This window comes from Orcinus orca, chromosome 4 (assembly GCF_937001465.1).
Source record: "Orcinus orca chromosome 4, mOrcOrc1.1, whole genome shotgun sequence".
Taxonomy (NCBI): Eukaryota; Metazoa; Chordata; class Mammalia; order Artiodactyla; family Delphinidae; genus Orcinus; species Orcinus orca.
Window position 1 is genome coordinate 103066224 of NC_064562.1, and position 18322 is coordinate 103084545.

Here is an 18322-nt window from a genome sequence, read left to right on the forward strand (position 1 = left end):
ACACACACTGACTTTCATAATTTTTGAGATCGTGGCATTTTTGGATGAATAGTGCAAGATCTCAAATTATTACTTACAAAAGTTCTCTAATTTTACACATACTTTGTTTTTATGTAAAAGATGAAACAAGAACGGAGCAAAATGAGTACAGACAAAAATAGTTGTTAACTGTAAAGTGACAGGCTTTCAGGGCATTTTTACATACTTATATTTATCTAGAAAAAAAGTAAGCAATGAGGAGTACATATCATTTTACAAAAACAATTCTTTTTCTTTTTTTAAGCACCAATGATACAGATGAACTTTAAGCTGTATGATTTGTAGCATTTTCCTGTGCTGACTGGACATGTACAACAGCTCAAACAATGACTGTCCTTGTAACAACACATGGAAGAGGAGAGTTCAGTCCTCAGAGCTACAATGCAGCAAGCTACAACATACAGGGCACCAAAAGGAGTAAGATCACACAGAAGTTGCAGGAAGCGGGTCAGAACTGACAGTCCTCCAGGTGAGGCAAGCAAATGTGCAGAGAGAATATTTATGAGCCACACATTTAATGCTAAAACACATTCTGGGGAGAAAAGGGCCATGATGGTACTGAACTGACTAGTGAGTGACAAATGAAGCTTAGGGCAAACAGTGCAGGACAACACGACAGCGAAAGAACAAAACCAAAGTACTCTGTATATTCCTATCAAATTTCTTTTCAGCCTTATCTTTGCCAAGAAGTCAGATTTCGTTTTAGAGATATCTTTGCCAAGAAACAAGATGGTAGAATTAATCTGAGTTCTATGAAAACACTTTAAAGCATTTGAAAAAAAGGCAAAGTTCCCAAATTTAGAATTCTAGTATATAATAAGAACAATAAATTCTTTCTGGAAATAAATTCTCTTTACAGAATACTCCTTCTGAAAAACAAAAATGTATTTTTTACAATACTATCATTACGTTTGCCATCTGGTCTCCAAGCCAGACAGGTCACTTCCTTTCCTGTATTTTCATTTGGTGGAAAACTCCAAACTCGATGAAAACTTGCAAGTCGATGAAGTAAAACCTGAGACAAAACAGATAATAATGGCAAATAATAAAAAATCCGTTTCCAAAAATAAAATATACCTAGATCCCCACTATAAATTTTTTAAAAAATCATATCAAATATAATATTTAGCTATCAGAAGAAATTCGAAGACAAAAGTGTCTGAATGAACTTAAGGTATTTTCAAAGAAATGGCTGAAACAAGGTCTAATTTAACCCTGTACCCTATACATTTCCTAACTTTCATGTCAATAAGAGACTTACCTTTTAGAAAAGGAATAAGGCTGTCCAAGAAGATAACGAAAAAAGCAATAAAGGACACAAACAGAACCAGAAAGGCAGCTGTGTAAGATCAAGTAACACTAAACTTGGAATCAGACAATTTCAGCTGTGTCACTTACTGGCCATGGATCTCAGACAAGTCACTTAGTCATTCTAAATTTCCATTTCCACCGGGTATATTCCCACCTTGGAGGATAAAGATGATGCCCTGGAGCTCCTTGTGCTTCAAAAGTAAAACTGTCCCTACTCTCTCCTCTATACAACCGGTAGAAATGAAGAAAAGGCCTCGAACTGCATGTGCTCCTGAAGATTCCCCCCCCCACACACACCTTCTTAGTTTCCTGTACTCACAGCTTTACCACTCCCTGCCTTATCTCATAGCATCCTTCCTTCACTCTTGGTTACAGGGAAGCCAGGACTCCCAAGGAATCGCTCATCCCCGAGACCCAGTGCTCTTTTCTGAGCCCATCTCTGACTTTCCTTACTTCTGAAACCCTTCCTCTGTGCCCTCTGGAATTCATGGTCAGGTATCAAGATCCCCTGTATCTTCACTGTCTTCCCTGAAATGTACTTCTCACCTGAGGACACTGATTCCCTACAGGATTCTCAGGTGGTGGCCGTTTTGCACACCATGTGCCCTATACTACTACTGGGCTAGGAGATAAAGATTTCCTCCTTGATGTCATTTCTGGCTGGTTTTTCTTCTCTTCTCTAAAATCCTCTAACTTTGAATCATATGCAATCAGACCATACCACCTGCTATCCCTCTTAACTGCAGTCACCTATAGCCTCCTAGGCCCCCCCCGCCCCTGCCCCCCCCCCCATTCCTGGGAGATTTGGACTCCTGTCTGGCTCACTCACGCTTTCCAACACTACTCATCATCATTCTTGGCGATTTCAAGAGATACAATGTCCTGGCTTTTTGGTGCTCAACTACCTCTTCTTCAATGATCACATCCTCTACCTCACCTCAGTCACTCTCAGGGTCATGCCTGTGACCTTGTCATTACCAACAACTACAAATGCTGCCATAATCTTCAGTTGCAAACCTCCCACTTTCCATCACCACCTGTATCTCTCCTGCTCATCCCAACTTCAATTCTTCAACCTCACCAAGACATACAAGCCATTGACTCTACCACCGACCAACTCATTGTCCCTCACCCAACACGTGACCTCACTTCCCTACTTAATCAGGTTACAATCCAAAGTTCATCATTACAATCATTCCTCTTACATATAACTTCAACCCCCTTGCATCTCTCTTGCTTTGTCACAGTTAGTCACAACAACTCTGGTTAAACCCAACCACGCCTGCACCCATACAGCTGAACGGAAGAGACATACAACCATGCTCACTAGTTTCACTACAAAATCACTAACCTCACGTGGCTCTTAATACTGACGAACAATCCTACCAAGTTTCACCAGTCCACTTGTCAGCTTTTTCATACCTCTCTTTTCTCCTCAAAATTCCAATATTTTCTTCTCCATCCTCACTCCTAAACAGCGCCCCTTCTTCTTCACTGAGAAAACGGAAGCAACAAATGCCCACAATTGATTACATCTATCCATTTATCACAGTGATGCTCCTATTCTCTCCCTTCTCTCCTACTGCTGTGGCTGTACTAACTGCACTCCTCTCAGGGCCAGGACAGCGTTCCACAACACCCTGGCAGTGGAGGGAGACTAGAAGATTTCATAGAGGGCCTTGAGAAAGCAGATATCAATACCCTGACAACGAGGTCATGAGAGTCAACACAGTTTTGCAGGCTGCTAAGTTTCCCTGACTGCTAAGTTCTCTTTACCACCTAGTTTCCAAGGTTGGCTGCACACCACACAACTCTCACCCGGCCAGATAACTATCAGGAACCCTGCCAAAAGGCCAAAGGAGTAAAGAAGCCAAGGTGAAGGTTTCCTTACAAAATGGCTGCCAAGTAACAAAACTCTCAGCAGAAAGCCACAACCCGGTTACACCTGATGAAGCGTAATACAATGTGAACTAGAAATGCTAACTGACAACACTCGTGCACATTCCATCAGGAATCCAGTGATGTCTATCCAACCCATTCTGTATAACTTGGACAACAGAATAAAGATTCTTAAACATCCTCTGTGGCAGCTATAGACACGCACATTTCGCAGCTCAAGTCTGACAATAACTCATCTTCCGCCTAAACTGCAAGTAAACTAACTGCAGACTCTGTGGACCTACTACTATGTCTAGCTCATGAGTGACACATGAGCCTTTAAAAAGCCCATTTAACAAATAACTGAAAGTCTTGGGGATGCAGGACTGTATGACTGCGTTAAGCTGCATGAAAACTGTTGTTCTGGCCATAAAATGCGGGAGGTGGGCGTATAAATGACCTTTCCCATATGTGGCCCCTTAGATTCACTTAAAGTTTTCAGCAGGGCTGGAGGAAGGGGCGGGGTACACAGGTGGCCCGGGCTCGGTGTCCTCGGGGCTGCACGCCGGTTCACTCACCTCGCCCGCCGTATTGGCCAGAGCAATGAGATCCCGCTTGGGTGACCAGACCAGGAAGATGATCTCCTGCGGAAGCTGCTTCTCTCCCACCACCCGGAAGGACGGGAAACAGGTCGGGAAACGCAACATGGGGGCGGCCCTGCAACTACACCCCTAATCGGAGGCCGGCAGGGGCCCCCCGGGCCGCCCTGCCCGGGCCCGGCGGCGGAGCCCCCGGCCCTTCGCACAGAGCCCGGAGGGTGGCGGTACTTGCCAGATGCCCCACGGCAGGCAACGCGACCCGGGAAGCCTCTACCTCCAGTTCTCCCCCAGCACGTCGGCTCCCGCCGCCGCGCGCGCGCGCGCTCCGAGCACTTCCGGTAGCCGGACTTCCTCGCGAGAGCACGGAGGCGCGCTCTCGAACCGCCGGAACCTCTTCGATAGTTTCTAAACCAATGGGTCTCAGCCTTGGGTGCTCAGTAGAGAGGGTTGTGGGGTTTTTTTGTTTTGTTTTGTTTTGTTTTAAAACCCTGCCCAGGTAGAACCCCAGACGATTAAAAGAGAATTAATACGGAATGGGGCCAATATTTATTAAAACGCTCTAGGTGCTGCCACTTTGCAGCCAAGGTAGGAGAGTCATACTCTAAAACCTCTGACGTAGGCAAATATCTTGATTCTTTATCCCATGCCTACAACTTATTAGTAGTATTAGCCCCCACCATGATAAATGAGGACTGTGGGCTCAGCCAGGATTTGTCCCGTAGCTATTGGAGCATCTACTATGTGAAGGAGCCTGAGCTACACAAATGCACGGGACAGAGGCTCTGCTCTGTAAGGCTCACAGATCAGCCTGGCGGCTTATGTGAATCAGAACCCATCTGATGCTTCTTGTCACACATATAAATGTGTTAACTTGTTTAAAAGTTTCCACAAGTTATGAACCTGGTTAAGAGAATGTGACAGTATCATCCTGTTATTCTTGATCTTAAAGTCTGTGGTAGAAAGCCATCTATCTAACTTTCACTTCTTTTACTTGTTCAAAGTAGAAAGGAGGCAGGATCTTCAATTTGCAACAAGCCCCGTCTTCCTGCCCTCTGTCTGGATCTAGCCCCTGGGATGAAGGTGACAGGTAGACTAATTCATTCAGCAACAAATATTCGAGGCACTCTTTTGTGCCAGGCAATTTGTAACTCCTCATGTTTACCCTGCTTCCTGAGATAGGCTTTTTCCCTTGCCTTTTCTGCAAACAATTTAGAATGTCCCCCAAATTCACCCACAGGCAATATTCTAAGGTGAGAATGGACTTGCCTTTGTTATTCATGAAATGCGTTTTTGGGTATTATTTAATGTTCTGGGGTGGTGTGTGATTGCTAGCACAACTGATGCCACCTTGGGCACATACAGTTCCTCCCGTCCTTCCACTGCCCTACCCAGGACTGTACTGTGCAGTAAATCACTTCTCTGTCAAGGGCATTGTAGTTAATTGTTTAATAATCATTAGGATCAGGTGGCCTCTATGCTCTGTTAGTCCCCAAGCAATGATGAAGACCTTCCCTGACGTATTCCTGGCACCCACAAGACTACTTACCCATTCATAAATCTTGACTTAACGAATGCACTTCCTGTTTCTCTGGGTGAACTATAAAATTGTCCCAGTGGTCCTTCGGCGATGCCGAGTGCAGCTGTGAATGCTTTCAGACCGTTGTCTGCTTGATCCCATCCTGTAAGTTACCGGATAAGCGTATCCATGGATTATATAATAGCTGCCTGCCTCATAGTCTGATCTCAAGATACCTTCTCCATCCTCCAACAGATAGATAACCTACATGGCAATAGATAACCTACATGGTGGGGGTCCAATATCTTTATCCGCTTAACAATCTTATGAAAACTGAATGCCATTTTCCTGAAACTTATCCTGAATATGAACCCTCATACAACACATGGAAAGGACTGTTAATAGAACTATACACTCAGTGCTACAAGACAGACGAGAGTAACTACCTGCATATTACGAAACCTTCACAGAAGAGTATGAATTACCCAGAAGGCATGTATAACAACACAGGAAACAGCATAGGTGTGAAGTTCCAGATGTGGCCATAGCACTTCATGCGTGTCAGCGGGAGTGGGTGGCAGGGATTGTTACTGGAAATGATCCGAAGTAGCCATAGGACAAGAGCTATTAACACACGGTATTTCCAGCCTTTTCTTTTCCTCACTGCCCCATAAAGGAGACTTTGGCTTTACCCACTCCATTTCTTTGCCTTCCCCATTCTCTAAGGAAAACACTGCTTAGTCAAATTGGTTTACTTGTGCTTATGTGGCACAGGATCAAAAGGAAAAGGGGGAAAGGCCCAGGGATCAGGCATTGGTGCTTTTTAAGAAGGCAAAGACAGGAGATACAAATGTGCAGAGTGGGAAGTGGGAAAGGGGTGAGGGAAATGAAGAGAAAACAGACTTTAAGAATTCCCATGATGTATATTAATCTATCCTCTTCCTAGTGCTTGAAAAGAAAATGCAGGGGCTAGCTCTTTTGAAATAACTTTTTGGTAGCTAGGCTGTTTCTTTGATCACTACACCCCTTGGGCTAGCTCACACCGACGGCACCTTTCCACGTGTTATAACGGTGTGGGGTTAGATTCTGAAAGGCAGGAAGTTGAGAACAGAGGTTGTTGGCGGAGGGGCGTGTTGTTGACGGCATCACACTGGTTCATCAGTCATGCAAGACCTTAATTCTTGTGCCAAGCCTGATGATAGGTTAGAAAGGAAGGAAGACTAGTTGGGTAGAGGCGGAGGGGAGAGGGGGGTTGCAGGAGGTGATTCCAGAGACATTTCTGAAGTAGGATAACATGAACAGATTATTGATTAGATCGGGGGAATGAAAGCAAGGGAGTAGTCAAGACAGGTTGGGATATTTGGGCGCACAGACTCAGGGAGTAGAGAACTGGTTGTTGTTGGGTGGGGTGGGATATGAGGGAAGTATGAGGGGAAGGGAGGGAAAGTAGACCAGAGCAAAGGAGTTCAGTGGGGACTGTGTTCAGGTGGAGGTGTGGTGTGAAAATCCATCTGTGATGGCCAAAAGGCAGCTGAAAAGGCAGGTGTGAAGGGGAAAGGTCAGGGCCCGAGCAGAGATGTGGGACTCACAGTGTACAGGGATGGAAGATGGGAGTTGTGTGGGATGTGACTGATCTAGGCCAGGCCAGGTGGAAAGGCTGTTATTTTGAGAGGCCTATTTTGAAGTCAAAAAGTAAGTGAAACATACAAAATAAGCAAATTAACTGGATTTGCTGGAAAAAGAAATAAATGTTAGTGATAGAATCTCTCTGCCCTGCCGTGGTCCCAGTGGCACAAGTAATAACTAGAATGTGTCGGCTCATGTAAATTACAAGTCCAGTCATGGGGCCAACTTCAGGGTAGACTAGATCCAGCAACTTGGAGTCACCAGGGACCCAGCTGAAGGTGTGCACTACCATAAAGCTGGCTCCCCATGTGTTTGCTGGAAGACTGCCGACAGCACCTGGAGCTACAGGCTTCCTCATTCAGAAGGAAGAATGAGCGTCTCTTCACCAGTCACAAGACTAAAGTACTGAGCTGCGTTGTAATTAGACCAGCCCCTATCCTGAGCCTCGCTGAAATCACTCACAGGTAAAGGGGGTGGAATTATGCCCTATAAAAAGTCCTCCCCAAGAGCGGGAGCGGATGTCAGTCAACCCTCCCCCAAATCCCACAGCAGGCACACGATGGAACGGGTGGGAGTGATGGTGGCGAAGCGGCCCATGCATAGTGTTCAATATGACAATCAATCATTACTACTCAAAGGGTGGTTTTACGTTTGAAGCGCGTCTGGGAGATGTGGGTCTAGACTGTCAGTTCGTGGTGCTTTGCTTGTCTCCCACGACCACTTCAGATGCTGTTCGGAGACCAACTCATGTGACTCCCATCTGGAAAAAGAGTTCTAAGAGCTACAGAGCCAGTATTTGTATGTATAGGAACTTACCTTAAGGAAATAAGAAAAAATTTAAGTATGTTCACCATAGAGTTGTTTACACTAGTGAAAAATGCAAACAATTTAGATGTCCAACCATAAGAGACTGATTAAATACAGTACATGCATACTGAAGAATAATACCGTTGTTATAGGTATAAATTGATGTTCACAATGTTTATGAGGAGAGGATTACAAACAGTATATTTTAATAGTTCCATTTTTGTGGGGGAAATTTTAGAGTGTCTATATAGCTTTTACACAAGAAACAATCTTTGGAAGAACACACACGTAAGTGTGACAGTGGTTATGTCTGGGTGGTAGAATTAGAGTTACTTTTCATTTTATTTGACTCACCTGGCTCATGTATTAATTGTAAAGTTAGCAGGCAGCAACTTTTATTTCCTTTTGTCCTCTAAGCATGTGGAATGTTTAGGCTGTCTATCTCTAGTTTTCTCCCTTTCCTCACCTCCACATTTTCAGATGAAGAAGCTGGCCCATCTAATCAGGCTTCGTTTCTTAGAGATCACCGGATGTCACACTGCTAGTCTGCAGGGCTACTAAGCAACACAGTAGTGTGAGAATCTTGTGACTGTCCAGCTAATGGGATAAAACTCACCCCTCAGATCTCTGCGATCTGCTTGCTTACTTTTGGTGCTTTTTCCCCCCTCAGTCTTGCTGAGTTAACATTTATACTAAGTCACTTGAAATCAAATAGTAGAGTTCTTATCTTCACTTTTTTGCAGTGACTTTCTAGCTGACCCTCAAGTAATTTAACCCATGTCCTAATGTTCCAATTAAAACCGCATCAAGTAAGTCAAATTGGATTTTGCTTTGCATTTTTTTAAGCTTTTCTTCCTTGGGGAGCTCTAAGTGTATTAGTGTCTTACTGTCAGGCAGCACAGCTGGGTTTGGAGGCATAAGTGGCCATCTCCATTCACCCGGTCCGTATTTAGGAGCAGCTTCTACTTGGAGGGTGGAGAACGGTGTTAGCCTGGGCGCCTGCTTCCCAGGCTTGTGGGAGGAGGAATGAGGCCATGCATACTGCAACTGGTTGTCTCTGATATCACCATGTGCAAGACACAGCTCTGGGAGCCAGTGAACGTTCACGATGATGTCCACAGGCCCCTGCCATCAACGAGTTTCTAATCTACACAGGGGAAACAAGCACAAAGAGCTGTTCTAATGCAGGGCATGATTTAAGTACCTGAAAAGAAGTAGAAATGAAAAGACACACAAACACACACCTATTTTTATTTCACTGGTAAGAGACATACTGTTCCACTGGAGACACCAACAAGGACATCACGAAGGAGGTGGTATCAGACAAGCACCTTTTATAAGCTGTGATTTTATATTTAAAAATTAAATATCTTGTTTTATTGTGCTTCGTAGATATTGTGGTTTGTTTTACAAATTGAAGGTCTGTGGCATCCCTGTGTTATGAGATGATGTTTTAGCATTTTTTAGTAATAAAGTATTTTTAAATTCAGGTATGTGGATTTTTTTTTTTAGACAATGCTGCTGCGCACTTAACAGACTACAGTGTGGTATAAATGTAACTTTTAGATGCCCTGGGAAACCAAAAAATTCATGCGACTCCCTTCACTGAGATACTCAATTTATTGCGGTGGTCTGGAACCAAATCCACAATATTTCTCTGATGTCTGCCTATAGTCAAGCTTCTCCCAGATGCCTAGTATTTTATAAATTGCTTCGAAAAGGGCAGAAATCAACTTAAGTGTTTTCCTTAAAATAACCTTGAAAGCTGAATTATTCTAAGTTTAAAGACTTCCAGATAAGGCTGCTGATCTCGCTCACACAGCACATCCCAACATTTAAACCCTCCTGTTGGCTCGGAATTCCTCCCCATATTGTTTAAGTCTGTTTTCCTATTTTCAGTCCTTCTGAGAAAGAGAAAAAAGCAAGTCCTCTCCATATCTTAGGCATGCTTACTGTTAGGGAATGAATTGTGTCTCCCCAAATCTGCACGTTGAAGTCCTAACCCCCAGTAGCTCAGAGGGCGACTGTATTTAGAGACAGGGCCTTTAAAAAGGAGATGACAAGTAAAATGAGGCCATTAGGGTGGGCCCTAATCCAATCTGACTAGTATCCTTATACAAAGAGGAAATTTGGACACAGACAGACACCAGGAATACACACACATAGAAGAAGGACCAAGTGAGGACACAGTGAGAAGGTACCATCTGCAAGCCAGGAAGAGAGATCTCACCAGGACCTGAATCAGCAGACACCTTGATCTTGGACTTCCAGGCTCCTGAACTGTGAGAAAGTTAATTATCGTTGTTTAAGCCACCCAGTCTGTGACTTTTTGTTATGGCAGCCCTAGCAAATGAATACACCTACCACCTGAGAACCTCTAGAAAATTCCATGTTTTCATCAACATTTTACTGAGCACCTACAATACATAAGAAAGACATGAGAGTATAAGAAGTGGGTACTGACCTGAAGAAACTGGAACCTTTCGGGGAAACAGAATCTGTCAATATAATCACAGAATAATACATGAAAAGTGCCTCAAATGTGGCGCAGAATAGCAAGGGGTTTGGAGAGGAAGGTACTGGCTGCTATCAGGGACTCATGTGAGGCTTCCCAGGAGAGAGTGGGACTTGGGCCAGGGCGTAAAGGCTCCATAAGACTTTAACAGACGGCTGTATGGAGGGAAATGTTCCAAACAGAAAGAAGAGAATAGGATGAAAAGATTGGGGCATACTGGAGAAATAAATTAGTCTAAATATCAGACTAAATGTAGGCAAAAAAAACAAATCTGATCATCCAGGGCCTACAAAGTAACTCTGTATTTCATTACATTTTATAATATAAGCAAGAAGTAGAATGAAATTTAGCTGTAGTTATTTAAGAAAAATATCCTTTTAAAAAGCTTAGAAAGTTTTATCTGTCAAATTTCAGGAATTTTTTTCTATTGCTATTTTGAGTATCTTAATGTTCAGATAGGCAGATTTCTAATTAGAACAAATGACTTCATCTCCCATCACACTTTACCTCCCAGAGACATTTTTACATTCTATTAGTTTATCCTCTGAGAAAAGAAAGGGATTAAGTCCTTAAAATTAGTATTAATTGAACAAAAAAAAACAGAACCATCAAATTTCCTATTTTTAACTCTCTGAGGTAACGAAGTTTTTAAGTACAGAATTCCTGATTATAAGTAATACCCTATTTGCTCAATACTAAGATGGACATTTTTTTCACATTTCAATATTTCTGAAAAAAGAGACATCTAAAATTTAATATATACAATTAATGAGATAAAGGTGTTTTCTCCCTGAAAAGCTATGATTACATCGAAAATGCATTTTACAATTGATCGTATCTTAAAACTAAGAAAATATGGTGATGATAAAAACCATTGGCCATCAGGACCCAATTCTTCAGCAGTCATGGTCCCACAGCTGTCTGAGTTTCGGGGGACATTTCAACAGATTTTAACCACAGTATCGTGGACACCATGAAAGTCAGGCAATGTCCACATCTATGCCTGAATCAGAGAGGGGAACTCTCACAATGATTGTACAAGGTTCATATCTCATCCAATCGCATCAAAATCTGCCCCTTCTATCACCACAGGAACCCATGTTAAAGAGGGGGCAAGAGAAGAGTTTTCTGATGCTTGTTAAGTCCAGGAGCTTAGCTCATTTTTTGATATAGCCTGATCTACCAGGACCACACTGATCAGGGCCACATGTGTGTATTCCACATCAGGCAACAAACCATCCTAACTTAAATACCAGATGGAGTGCAGTTCTTCTACCTTTACTCTCAGGGCTCTAGCTAAGCCCAAGCAGAGATGCCTCCAAACCTGCTCTAAAGCAGTCATTTGGGAAAGAGAGAAGAGTCATTGTGCAAATGCAAGCCATTCTAAACTACTAAGAGTTGTGAAATGCAAGCCATTCTAAACTAAGTCTTAAGGAGACAATGAACTGTTTGTTCAAACTACTCCATTCCATGCTACAATACCTGACCACCCGGTGATTACCATTAGTGCTCGTAGCCATCTTCATTTGTTAACGTTTCTCACGGGTAGCAGGAGAGCTGAGAGCCAGGGGCATGTGCCTCATTTAATTTTACCACAAACAAACCTGAGGTCTAACTATTATTGTCCCCATTATAATAACGAAGAAACAGTAGCTTCTAGAGAACGAATGACCTGGCTAAGGACATACAACCAGGAAGTATTAGAATAGGAATGAGGATCACCAAAATGAAAACCAAAGTATCCTGCCTTCTGCTACTACTTGTACAAAGAGAGAAACGTACTGCCTAGGTTAAAAGACACTAAGATGACAGGGCAAGTCATAATTCTAAATACCTCACTCATTCAACAAACATTTAGGTGATTCTATACCATCAAAGGACAACTGCAAAAAGTATTTGAAAAATAAATATTTAATAATAATAATGTAACCATAATCATAATCTTTATATCTTTAGACTGCCTTTGTCAAAATTCTTTCCATCATCTTCAGATTCTGTCTAAAAAAAAATTAAACACTGTATTTCTCTTTACAAGTGGGGTTTAAGCCATTGTACAATACTTTAATATTTAAAATATCGAACTTAACATACTCTTATGTTCAATGTAAACAAAACCTCAGGTTTTCATTCTCATTTTCTTCTTTCTTCTAGCAAAAGGACACTTTATGCCCATTTATCAGATAAAAGAGGCTAAAATAATATGACTGGAAGAGATTTAAAGAGAGAAAAAAGGCACTGAGAGCTGGCAAACCAGCTAAGGATGAAACAACTCCCCAGGTCTCCAGAGGGGCTGCTGGGGGTGAGGAGGTCTATAAACCAGGAAATACCACCTGCCTACTTTCAAGCTTAGAGAGGTGCATACCTTTGAAAGCAACAGAATTTAAGTCCAGTGAGGCACTTTCAGAAAATGGCATCAAATAAATCTATAAATCTTTCTTATTCGCAAGCCACTGGACATTTAAGAGCACAGATATTGATGAGCTCTTTCTCTTCTTTTCTTCTTCCCTGTAACAGTTGTATGATTCATGGACTGTCCTTTAGTGGTCTCCATTTTCATCTTATTGCTCTTTCTTTGCTTCTGCTTTCTGACAGCTCTGAAAAACAAGGTGCTAAATTATTTTGTAGAATGAGCACAGTGAATTATGTAATTATGTTGAAGTTTAATTAACTAGCTAACCAAATAAGAAAACAGAAGGGAAAGAATTTACTGTATTATAAGCATAAATCCTCAGAATCCTAACCATAATAACAAGGAGATAGAGTCCTGACCAAGCAAAATGTTTGAGAAAAGAAATTCCTTTGAAACATGGTGACTACAAATTTAGAACAATCTATTCAGGACAAACACACCACAGAAGTAAATAGTCAGGCCAATGAGTTGGGAAGTTTTTTGGTTGGTTTTTCTTTCTTTCTTTTTTTTTTGGTACATCTGTACTGCTCAGCTCAGCACTTCAATCTCCAAATCCCTGAATTACATTTTTCAGAAAAAAGACCAATACACTGGCAGTTAGCAGTGGTAGAAAAATGAAATAGCACAATGGGAAAAACTGAAAAGACTTAAAGAGGCCCATCTTATAGTCCTACAGCTAATTTTCCTTTCCCAGTAGATCTAAAAGTCCTGACAAGTGCCATACAAGATGCCCACATTTTGTGGTCTCTTCTTGAAGACTAGCTTCAAAATGAACAAGTTGAAGCCACTATGGAGAACAGTATGGAGGTTCCTTAAAAAACTAAAAATAGAACTACCATACGACCCAGCAATCCCACTACTGGGCATATACCCTGAGAAAACCATAATTCAAAAAGATACATGTACCACAATGTTCACTGGAACACTGTTTACAATAGCCAGGAAGCAACCTAAATGTCCATCAACAGATGAATGGATAAAGAAGATGTGACACATATATACAATGGAATATTACTCAGCCATAAAAAGGAATGAAATTGAGTTATTTGTAATGAGGGGGATGGACCTAGAGTCTGTCAGAGTGAAGTAAGTCAGAAAGACGAAAACAAATACTGTATGCTAACACACATATATAGAATCTAAAAAAAAAAACGGTACTGATGAAGCTAGTGGCAGGGCAGGAATAAAGACGCAGATGTACAGAATGGACTTGAGGACACAGGGTGGGAAGGGGAAGCTGGGATGAAGTGAGAGAATAGCACTAACATACATACACTACCAAATGTAAAACAGATAGCTAGTGGGAAGCTGCTGCATAGCACAGGGAGATCAGCTTGGTGCTCTGTGATGACCTAGAGGGATGGGATAGGGAGGGTGGGAGGGAGGCTCAAGAGGGGGGGGATATGCGGATATACGTATATGTATAGCTGATTCACCTTGTTGTACAGCAGAAACCAACACAACGTTGTAAAGCAATTATACTCTAATAAAGATATTTTTTTAAAAAATGAACAAGTTGAAACTCACTCTCTAAAAAAACATTAAATCACACCAGGAAAAAAAACACCCAGATCGGGCTTCCCTGGTGGCGCAGTGGTTGAGAGTCCGCCTGCCGATGCGGGGGACACGGGTTCGTGCCCCAGTCCAGGAAGATCCCACGTGCCATGGAGTGGCTGGGCCCGTGGGCCATGGCCGCTGAGCCTGTGCGTCCGGAGCACAGGCTCCGCAGTGGGAGAGGCCACAGCAGTGAGAGGCCCGCATACCGCAAAACAAAAAAAACAAAACAAACAAAACAAACAAACAAAAAAACACCTAGATCCTTTGTTTCAGGTGCTCTCTGAACTACATTACAGGCAATCTATAGCTGAGGAAGATTACTGGTCTATCCATTCACTTTCTCCAAGCTAGCAGAATCATGCCATTTATCATATCATGAACGAAGGGATGGGCTGGGGCTGCCAGTAATGGCAAACCTGGGCATTTCCATGGCTTCCCAGCAATATCAATTGTTAGATTCACTTCTCCTAAACCACCACGAGTCCTAGGGAAATGCTCCTTCTTGATCTTCCCAGAACCAAAACCTGGGAAAGGAGCTTCATAAACAGTATATAATCTCCTAGTGGACCAAACTCAGCCTCTCCTTTTGTTCATTCAGTATATATGTTAAGTGTTGGGAATACAAAAATGAATGGACAAAGTCTTTGACTTCAAGGAGCTGGGAGACTGAGCCAAGGCAGATGTCACTCTTCCCTTTCCTTCCCCCCATTTTTTTTAGGGGAAGAAACAGAGGCTATGAAATCATCCATGAGAAAGTGGCAGAACTAGTTTGATTCAGGAAATTGTGTTCTTAATTACCTTGATACTACATACTCTACTATAAATTATTCAGGTATGTAAAATGCTAAGCATACAGTAATTAATAAATAAATATTAGCTATTATTAGTAGCTCCACATGACTACTACTCAGAATTTTGCTTGGCAATTTTATATTTTTCCATGTTTAGATTTTTCACCATGGACTGGGGTATCCTATAAGTTCAAAATAAAACAGTCATCTTTATACTGTTTTGTGCATGTTACATAAATCTCCTTTCCCTCCAGCCATTTTTTAGAAGTAGGATAATGTCCTGATAAGTGATGATCTAGCAAATTTTTTTTTTTTCTTTTTTGCGGTACGCGGGCCTCTCACTGCTGTGGCCTCTCCCGTTGCGGAGCACAGGCTCCAGACGTGCAGGCTCAGCGGCCATGGCTCACGGGTCCAGCCGCTCCGCGGCATGTGGGATCTTCCCGGACCGGGGCACGAACCCGTGTCCTCCGCATCGGCAGGCGGATTCTCAACCACTGCGCCACCAGGGAAGCCCAGATTTAGAAAATTTAATGAAGTATAATCTCTTGATGGCAAAGTCAATGAAGCTATGCATGTCTGTATACAAAATTTAAACAAATTTTCTTTGGTTTGTCCACTCAGAAGAACTAAACATGAACCAGATTTCACTAGAAGATACAGTAAACAAAAACAGAAAGAAAATGTTCATTTGTAATATGAATAAACAAAACTTTCCAGAGATAACGTCTCTCAACAGTGATAAACTGAGTATAATAAACTGATTGTTTCATTTTGCCTTAAAATTAAATTGACCTAGTATTTGTCCTCTAAATTATAGGTATTTATGTAACTGATAAAATGAGCTCTAACCACAAGAGGGAGCCAGCATCATTCCAGATCACAACCACAGGAAAATTAATACCAAGGAAAACCAAATTAACATGACAGCTATAAAACATATAAGATGAAAAGATCTTTTATGCCATATATGCTAAAAAAGCTATTAAAATTATTTTTTACTATTATAAAGAAAAAATTTTGCATTGTCAATTTCATTGTAAAATTTTTTTGAAAGCAGTATCTGAAGATCACTGTTCACAGTTTAGGAGTCTTCTCTAAGAGAAGAAAGTGGTACTATTTAATAACTATCAGGTATACCACATCCTAAGGAATTTGGTCTTGAATTAAAATTGATAAAATCTAGTACTAAGAGATACTACATGATTTCCCTCAATGAAAACAACATATTACTATCAAATAGACTAGTCAGGGCTATTTAAGAACCAATAAAGAGCCTACATTGTATTACCAAAATGCAAATTCGGTTTCCACATGTCATAAGATCACAGAATCAAAGGCTGAGCATGTTGTTTGCAAGCAGAATTACATTGTAATAGTGCAACAACCCCAGATCAATCCTTTATTAGGTTGTATTCTATTCTTAAAGCTTTATAAAAAAATATTTTATAAGACTCTTCAATACACCTCTTTAATTAATTTTTAAAATTCCACTTCTACCCTAGATTACTTAGTGGAAATAATTATTAAAGTAAATTTGATAAAAAGTAATAGAAAAGGTAGTTTAAATACTAGGCAGAATTCAAGTGGCTGGGCTTTAATGGAAAAAAATGATTTCTACTGACCAAAAATAAAACAAATGGAAAAGAATTCTAATACAATCACAAGTAGCTACTAAACCATCAGATACTTCTAATAATAATAGATTTTTTTTCATCACAAGTCATATGATAGCTCAAAATTTTTATCCTGATCTCAACGGTCATATAATGTTAAACTTGGCTATCTGGTTTTCACATCAGTAAAACAAGAGGACTCAATAGCTATAAGCCCTTCAGTTTAAAAGGAAAAAAGTGTAACATTCAAGTTAGCCCAGTTGAAATACCAATAGTTTTTCTAAATATACTATTGTCATTGGTGTAACCTTGCTCTGAATTACACAGCTATATTACACAAATATATAGGAAGTGAGTCACTTTCTACCTTATATTTTGGTTATTTTCATGCCTTACCTGTAAAATTTTTAGCTCTTTGACTCACCTTCATATCCTCCCTCTCCCCATCTATGCAAACAATACCTAACAGTGAAAGCAACAATTAATTTAGCATTTAGCATTTCTGGATCCTCTGATTATTGTGTACTTCTGTGGATTGCTCTGTACAAATACACAAGGAAAATTTTTTCTAGTAAATAAAAGAATTCAACTAACTTGTTAACTTTCTTAGACGTAAAGATGTTAGGACAAGTACTCCGTTTATGATCTAATTCACCACAAATAAAGCAGCCATCTTTAGGGCCGTTGCAAGAATGATCTGGAAGAGCACAGTGATTGCAAATGTTACAGTGGATCCAGGCTGTAAAATAAAAATTAGGTATTAGAAGAGGTTCATGTAATATAATTTTTCATTTGATTAACCTTTATGATAAGGAAGCATGAATAGTGTTTACTTCAAATACTGTGATTGCTTTGCATAGCTAATTATAATTTGGCTAAAGAGGCCAAGGTTAAGAGGTTGGAATTCCATGTAAACCAGCTAACTTCTTTCTGATACATGGCAACAAATTCAGCCCTTCTGCCCTGAGTCATGAGCTTAGAGCCACTGACAAAATGGGGGCTGGCTGAGTGATACAAAACCCTGTTAAAAAAAGCCAAAGCAAATGCAACACTGAAACAGGGTTAAAGTCATGTCTCTCTTTGAAGGAGAGAACGTACATTTTGGCAAGTGTAAAAATTAAAAAGCAAGTAAATTAAGGCAAGTCTCTATTATTTTTTTCTTTTGTAAATACAGTTAAATAAAAACCCTAATTAGATGAAGAAAAAGTCAAATATTTTCAGAAGATCTCAAACACTTAAGTCTGAATACTTACAAGGCTTTACACACTTTTTGCAGAGAAAGCAATGATTCCACTTCCTGCCATCCTACAAAAACAATTTTTAAATTATGTTTAACTTGTCACTAAAAATCAAATTTCCACAATTAAAAATTAAAATGTCTTATTAAAATCTGTGTAAATTATTCATTCCTTATTTCTCACTTTCCTGGGCTTTACTATTAAATACTTTGATTTTAATTTATGCATTTCTCTACTCAACTCAAACGCCTCCTTGATGGGCCCCAATTTCCTTAACTCTAAAACTGGAGGATTTAAATGATCTTGAAAGTCCACTCCAGATCGAGCAACCCAATCTGCATAAAGAAGGACTCAATGAAAATTTCAAGAGAATTAATGATTCATAGTTTTTATGTGTCTAGCTGGTATAATCCTTAATAACA

The 18322-nt window shown here is 40.8% G+C and overlaps 2 protein-coding genes across 9 annotated transcripts in view; both read right to left on the reverse strand.

The window, feature by feature from the left end:
* ANAPC4 (anaphase promoting complex subunit 4) overlaps positions 1-4151 on the reverse strand; it is a 41330-nt gene extending 37179 nt beyond the window's left edge. For 5 of the 6 annotated variants that reach the window (XM_033421613.2, XM_033421615.2, XM_033421612.2 and 2 more), the window contains exons 1-2: positions 3807-4151; positions 949-1054 (exon numbers count right to left, since the gene is read on the reverse strand). In XM_033421613.2, the coding sequence (XP_033277504.1) occupies positions 949-1054; positions 3807-3935 (235 nt within the window). In that variant the 5' untranslated portion in view covers positions 3936-4151. The remainder of the gene's footprint in view (positions 1-948; positions 1055-3806) is intronic. The other variant, XM_049708976.1, reaches the window with a different exon arrangement.
* An 8033-nt stretch (positions 4152-12184) lies between these two features.
* The window catches only part of ZCCHC4 (zinc finger CCHC-type containing 4), a 47548-nt gene continuing 41410 nt past the window's right edge, over positions 12185-18322 (reverse strand). For 2 of the 3 annotated variants that reach the window (XM_033421610.2, XM_033421611.1), the window contains 3 exons: positions 17916-17967; positions 17257-17401; positions 12185-12900 (listed from right to left, as the gene is read on the reverse strand). In XM_033421610.2, the coding sequence (XP_033277501.1) occupies positions 12750-12900; positions 17257-17401; positions 17916-17967 (348 nt within the window). In that variant the 3' untranslated portion in view covers positions 12185-12749. The remainder of the gene's footprint in view (positions 12901-17256; positions 17402-17915; positions 17968-18322) is intronic. The other variant, XM_004266205.4, reaches the window with a different exon arrangement.